Source organism: Mustelus asterias, unplaced genomic scaffold (assembly GCF_964213995.1).
Source record: "Mustelus asterias unplaced genomic scaffold, sMusAst1.hap1.1 HAP1_SCAFFOLD_532, whole genome shotgun sequence".
Taxonomy (NCBI): domain Eukaryota; kingdom Metazoa; phylum Chordata; class Chondrichthyes; order Carcharhiniformes; family Triakidae; genus Mustelus; species Mustelus asterias.
The window spans coordinates 1,591-9,223 of NW_027590483.1; the positions used below are offsets into that span (position 1 = coordinate 1,591).

The following is a 7,633-nucleotide window of genomic DNA, read 5'->3' on the forward strand; positions in this document are numbered from 1 at the left end:
TTTTGTTACTTCCTCAACATCTGGAAATTGCAGTGCTCTTAATTCCACGCTATTTGCTGCATTGGGATTTGTCAGACGGGAAATTGGAATGGATGAGAAGATGAACACACGTTTTGCATTGCTGAATGAGAGCATGCCGTCGTGGCTTCAAAGGCTGCTCTGGCCACATCTTTGATCAAGCAGCAGGACTTACCAATCGGCAGGACATATTGTGGGGTTACTCTTAATCCAAGATTACCTCCAGAAAGGGCACACAATGTGACTGCCATTTTGGCTGCATAAAGTCGCCAGCAGCATGGCAACTTCTGTAATCCGTGCACGACTTAGATTCCTGGCAATCAGACTCGGTTCCGGCATGCTCACTACAGCGGTGTCATAGCAGCATCATACCAAGAGTTCTCCACTCACTTCCTACACCACACTCCACCTCCAACAGGCAGTCCCCACCAAACCGCAACTCCTGTTCGGCCGCAGCATCTCGGGTTCCACACATCTCATCACAAGCCTTCTGCACCCTCCACCTCAGGCTTCTCAGCCACAGACTCCTGTGCTACGTTTCCAACCACAATATTCACCTCTCTCTGTCACTTGCTGCCACAGCTGTAGCAGTCATCCAGGACTCACTGAACACCGAATCGTTCACTGTTCATTTGACACAACCATGCAACCCCGCTTCCCCCTCCCAATACACAGACACGCTGTGCGATGCACCTCTGGGTATATTACGAGTACTCACATATGTACGTTGGACCCTTACTTTTAAACTGCAACTGAATCATAGACCCCCTTCAAAGTTGCACAGATGGCTCGTCACCTCCCCGACACAAAATAGCTGCGGTCCCCCTGGATCAAAGGCTCTCTCTCTCTCCGACCGATTCACCCCAGGAAATCAAACGCCACCTCATGTGTATACCAGTGCTCCGTCGCACACTCCTGTCTCAGCTTTAGTCATTCTTCAACCTGCCTCATAGAGAATCTCTAAAGAAAATTCTGCCTCCATCGACAACCTCGCAATCGACCAACAAACCCGTACCCACTGCTTCTCAGCGCTGTCGCTATTGCCAGTTTGCATGGTGTACAGGTGGAGAGTTGGGATATGAAGCCTCGAGGGAACGAGACAAAAAAGAAATCCTGTATTGGGGGTATGAGGCCATTGGATGTGTCACGTTGGGCGGGCCAGATGCGGTAAATTGGTAAAGAATCCGTCTGAGGAGTGTTGAGGAAATATCAGAGGTCAATGATTTTAATTAAAAATGAATGAAATTGCATATTGCAGAGAATCAGGAAACAAATTACCTGAACTTGGCATGATGCACACATTCAAGGGATCTACGTTCAGCTCAAAACATTAAATGGGGATGTAGCCTCGCCTATCACGTTCCAAATAGAACCTTTGAGCAACGGGTGGAGGAAGATACTGCTGTAACCAAGGGAGCAGTGTGATTCGCTTCATGAAATGTTCACTGGCTAATGGTGGTAGATCAAGGCACAAGAATTCAGCAATTGGGACTCGAGATCCGGGAGGGAACGAATTTAAGAGAAGGAAGGGAGAAGACAAGGAAGGAACAGAATGGACGATAAAAGTTAACAATTCAACAATTTCAGGACCTTCTGCTTTGCCACTCACTCCCTTCTGCATTCTGCCACTTAACTGACTTTGTAGTTTCTTCAAATTAAAAGCCCTTCAATATGTTTCTGGATTAGGTAATATATTTGACGACAGTGGATAAGTCGTCACTAAAACTAATGTTCTTCCCATCCTGACGTATAATTTCCCTTTTTTTTCTGTCTCCTGCAGCGAACTTAGCTACGATTGCGATCTTAGCCTTTCGAAAATGTGGTCTCTCCAAATCTGTCACACGCTACCTGCTGGCCATGGCAACAGCAGATCTACTCCTTATTATTATCGATTTGATATTAAGACACATTCCAATTGTTTACTGGGAACATTTTTACTTTCTGTGGTCCATGCGTGTGTGTAATATCCATGCAGTTCTCCTGTATGCATCAACTGACTGTTCTGTTTGGTTTACTGTGACTTTCACCTTTGATCGTTGTGTTGCTATTTGTTGCCAGAAGCTGAAAAATCAATATTGTACAGAGAAAATGGCTGCTGGGGTTCTGGCAACTGTTGTTGTGCTGAGCTGTTTCAAGAACATCTTCTGGTATTTTATGTTGTCCGACGAATACTTTATGAGGAACAAACCATGGTTCTGTTTGGTAACATTCAGTGTTCAGACGTCTCCAGTTTGGATAATTGTCGAGTTTCTGCATCACATTCTAACCCCATGCTTACCATTTGTCCTGATTTTCTTGATCAATGTTGTCACCATCAGGCACATTATAGTGAATAGCAGAGCCCGTAGAAGACTTCGAGCTGCAAACACCGGGGATAGTTCCAAAGACCCAGAGATAGATAGTCGACGGAAATCTATAATCTTACTGTTTGTTATCTCTTTGAATTTCATTGTGTTGTGGGCTGCTATAATGGTGTTTTCTGTATGCAGGCGGATGTATTATCTAATGGATAATTATGTACTGATAAGTGATGTTGTGCAGGAAATGGGCTTCATGTTGCAGCTGCTGGGTTGCTGCACAAACACTTGCATCTATGCTGTGACCCAGACTATGTTCAGAGAACAATTGAAAATTGTGCTCAAATATCCGTTTATTTCTGTTGTTCAATGCATTCAAAGTTATAAAGAACTGAATCACTGATCAATCGATAATTTTGTCATCATATGTTTTTTTTCTAACGGGGTCACAAGCTACCACAATCGCGACAGAGCAGGAAGTGAGCTGCCCACATGCTAAACAAAATGTGGACCGGTCTGTCACTGCAACAACAGACTGCTGTGTATTTCCCACTCTGAAGAAAGGGAGAATGGCAGACACTGCAACTATCATTAGAGAATGAGAAATTGTTGCAATGCAGAGAGACAAGGTGCCCGCTTTGCTATGGTAATAACACTGACACGGTATGTATGCGTATAATGGTAATGGAGGGCAAGACTTCTCGCTATGTTGACAATCAGGACGTTCTCTGTCGCTATGATGGCAGAGAGGCGGCTGGACATTCTCAATATAGTAGCAAGGCAGGCAGGGTCTTCTTTCTATAGAGGCAGAGCGAGTCCATCATGTTTTTAGCTGAACGCACCAGGACCAATTCCCAATAATTCAACAGCTCCATTTATCGCCTGCACTCACAAATTAGAAAGTAGATGAGGAAGAAATATTATCCATTGGTCCACGTTCCATTGCTCGCCATTACAGTGAATTACGGAGTTGGAAATTCATTTCAAGTGTACTTTAGAATGGCCTACTGGTATTACTCCAAAAACTCAGCTCATGTTGTGTGGACCCTGATTCAAAGCCGCCATGGTAGATGGTGGAATTTGAACACAATTTTAAAAAATCTGGAATTAAATATCTACTGATGACCATGAAACATTGCCAATTGCGGGAAAAAAACGGATTCACTAATATCCTTTTGGGATTGAAATCTGCCGTCCTTACCTGGTCTGGCCTGCATGTAACTCCAATACCAGTCCAACGTGGCTGACTCTCAAGTCCTCTCTGAAATGGCCTAGTAAATCATTTAGTTTCAATTGCTACTCGAGACGGCCAACAAATAAATGCTGGTCATCCAACGAAGCGCGCATGCCCAACAAATGAATAAATAAAATGTTGCCAAAATGCCTGGCTCACCGGGGTGGCATGAGATATCCCAGGTAAACCATCGTGCGATAGTTGTACTACAATCAGTACTGGAAGGTTAATTTGAACCGCATACACTGGAGGGAAAATCTGCCAGGTCCGCTAGGGAAGGGGAAGATACACCAGGTGCATTCTGAGAAGCAGAATGAAATATATAATACACTAGGCAAGATGAGGTATGCTACTGTAAATTGGGCAATTTCTTCATATGCCATGTGCAACGGTTAATGTGTGGTGAAAGACTGAGCGGATATGAGGCATAAGATATGGCAAGGAGGAATTGGTCAGATGCAAGGTGCATTGGAAACTGATTGCAACTTACAAAGGGATACAGACGGTTGAGTGTTCGAGATGCTTAATGTAGCATAGTACCGAGGGGAGGCATGGAAATTACCATCTCGTCGTCGAGAGGGCTTATTCACAAGGTGCTGGATGTGAGGTAATATACTCTGCCACAAGGTGTGAGGTCCTACTTTTCCAAGCAAAATGGGAGGGGTTTGATTCACCCGGTACGATACTGCAGGCAGAGAAATATACCACATATACTGTGGTGTATGTCATACGAAGCACACCGAGGGAGGGGACAATATACATGGTGAACTCGGAGAAATGCACACCTATGCCACCTACATGAGACATCTGCAAAGCTATACAAACATAAGGAGGAATTGTATGAGTTGCACTCGGTGCAATTGATGGAATATAGAAATGTAACATGAAAAACATAGTAGGGGCATCGTATACCAGCTTTCTTACAGAGTGAAGAAATGTAACAGTTAAATTGGGGAAGTGGGTAATTATAAAAGATTGAAAATTCGTCAGCAACGAGATACAAAGCAAACCAGAGCACCTTGCCTATTATGGCATGTGTCTGGCACAGTCCAACTTATTTTCTTCATGTTGCACAAAATCCTTGGGATCTGTACTGGTTTTACGACGTGCACAATTTTATGGTCTGTATGCTGTGAGAGTCGATATTAGTTTCAGCATCCATATTCTTTATGGGGTGGCACCGTGACACGGTGGTCAGCACTGCTGGCTCACAGCTCAAGGGATCTGTGTCCGATTCATTGCTTGGGTCACTGTCTGTATGCAGTTGCACGTTCTCCCCCTGCCTGTGTGGGTTTCCTCTGAGTGCAACGGTTTCCTCCCACAGTCCAACAATGCGCAGGTTCATTGGCCTTGCTAAATTGTCCCTCAATGCGTATGTAAGAGGCATTAATAGGGTAAATATGTGGGTTTATGGGGCGAGCGCCCAAGGTGGGATCGTGATCGGTGCAGACTCGAAGGGCCGAATGGCCTCCTTCTGCACAGTAGGGATTCTATGATGATTCTATTTCAGTGTTTGTAATTTTTCAGGGTCTGTATTTGTTCAGGTTCTGACGTGCAAAGAACAATACAGCACAGGCACAGGCTCTTTGGCCCTCCAAGCCTGCGCCGCTCATGTGCCCAACTCGACCATTCTTTGTATCCCTCTATTCCCAGTCTATTCATGTGGCTATCTTGATAAGTCCTAAACGATCCCAGCTTGTCCGCCTCAAACTTTCGTGGCAGTGCATTCCAGGCCCCCACCACCCTCTGTGTAAAAAACGCCCCCCTGACATCTGTGTTGAACCTTGCCCCCCTCACCGTGAACCTGTGACCCCTTGCGTTCGTCACCTCCGACCTGGGAAAAAGCTTCCCACCGTTCACCCTATCAATGCCCCTCATAATTTTATACACCTCTATTAGGTCGCCCCTCATCCTCCATCTTTCCAGGGAGAACAACCCCAGTTTACCCAATCTCTCCTCATGGCTAAGGCCCTCCATACCAGGCAACTTCCGTTAAACATTCTCTGCACTCTCTCCAAAGCCTCCACGTCCTTCTGGTAGTGTGGCGACCAGAACTGGACGTAGTATTCCAAATGTGGCCTAGCCAACGTTCTATAGAGCTGTAACATCATATGCCACGTTTTATATTGTATGCCCCGTCCAATAAAGGCAAGCATACCATATAAATTCTTCACCACCCTCTCCACCTGTGCTGCCACCTTTAAGGATCTGTGGACTTGTAGACAGTACAAGTCCACAGTAGTTTGCAGCCGTAAGTTATTTTAGATTTTTCATTTGTTTTGGTTCCTTTGTTATTCTCGGTAAGGTTATCATTTTCCAAGCCCATGTTGTTTTCAAGTTATGCTTTAATTTCATGTTCCAGCTTCATGTTATGACAGGTGGATTATCCCATTGAGCGTCATTATTATTCTTTAAGCATCAATCAATTGTGGTGTTCTTGTTAATCACAGGCAGAGCTTCATTCAAAAACCATATTGGTATTGTACGTATTTTCAGGTCAATATTACGCCAATAGCATATATGGGTTTGCAGCATTGGATTCATTTTGTTGCACGCATTGGGATCAGTGAGTCCATTGGTTTCAGGATATTTTATCGTTTCATTGACTTTATTCAATTCAGAATCTCTATTAGCTTCTGGGCCTGAATTAGCTTCAGGATGCGAACACTGGGCGCAGTAACTGTCCTTCATTCATTTGAACGAGAGGCATCGTGTTCAAATCTTACTCCCACACTTGATAGTCAAGGAAGCAGCTTTCATAATGCGGCCAGACCGATTGAGGTATTAAATTTCTCATCCTGTGAACATGAGTCAATCACAACTGGTAAGAATTTCATAGATTCTTGGTCACGATGGGTTGGACATTAATTTGAGCTTCGACTGTCACTTCTCAATCTAAGGACAACCATCTTTTGGAAACAAACGCTGGCCTTGCTTGCGAAGCTCAGATAGAATGAAAGAATAAACAAAAAGCTTCGCAAAGTAAAAGTAGGCACGAGCAGTCGTCAAGTTGACGAGATGGAAATAATTTCAACCTATGTTGTATGTTATTAAGAAGCTTGGACGAGTGTTATTCACAATGACACCTCGAGTATCATCTCTGGAAAAATGACGATAAGGGATTGATATTACTGGAGAAGTTTTAGTTTTAATAATTGTGTTCTATCTTAAATATTTTACACGCTGTGTGGAAGCTGCGAAACAATACAAGCGGAACATGTTGAGGGATAATTCTGCATCTTACTTTCAAACTCAGATAATCTGGAAGACGGTCCTCGTGTCAATGTTTCTGCCTGGTAATATCCCCCGTGAACTTTCCATTATGATTCGTGAATGAAGTCATTGATGGAAGAAACTTGGATTTGTTTTCCCTTTTGTAATAAGATATGTACCTGACCAGGAAAAGAACTGCGATCTAAACTACTGAAGCAATTTTAACAGACACTGATATTCACAATATTTGATGAAATTACTGAAGATATTTTAACTTATGCATATTATTAAGGAAATCTCCATTATTATAGTCAAAAAGCAGAAGTTGACGAATTGTTGAACAGCCTCGATTTAACCTGTAATTTATGATGTTTTTATTCATTCGTGAAACAATGGCGTGGCTGGCTGGCCAGCAAGTATTGCCCAGCCCTTGTTGCACTTGGGAAGAGGGTGCTGAGTTGCCTTCTTAAATCGGCAAAGTCCACGTGCAGTGGACTGACCCACAATGCTGTTAGGGAGGAATTCCAGGATCTTGGCCCACCGACTACAAATGAATGGCGATATGTTTCCAAGTCAGGCTGGTGAGTGGTTTGTGGTGGATCATGCAGGTGATGGTATTCACCTGTATCTGTTACCCCTGTTCTCCGAGATGGAAGTCATCGTGGGTTTGGCAGGTGCTTTCTGAGGATATTTGATGAATTGCTGAATTGCCTCTTTCTAATTTTACACACTACTGCTGGTTAGCGTCGGTGGTGGAGGCAATGCACGTCTACGGATGTGGTGCCAATCAAGTGGGCTGCTTTGTCCTGAATGGTGTCAAGCTTCATGAGCGTTGTTGGAGCTGAATCCATGAAGGCAAATGAGGAGTATT

General features: G+C 44.0%; 1 protein-coding gene across 1 annotated transcript; it reads left to right on the plus strand.

Annotated features, from left to right (window-relative positions):
- Nucleotides 1-1,798: 1,798 nt before the first annotated feature.
- On the plus strand, nt 1,799-2,718 carry LOC144486957 (putative G-protein coupled receptor 139; the record flags this gene model as incomplete). Its single annotated transcript, XM_078204972.1, has 1 exon — nt 1,799-2,718. A coding segment is annotated over one exon (920 nt), but the record flags the coding sequence as incomplete, so codon positions are not given.
- Between the last annotated feature and the right edge of the window lie 4,915 nt (nt 2,719-7,633).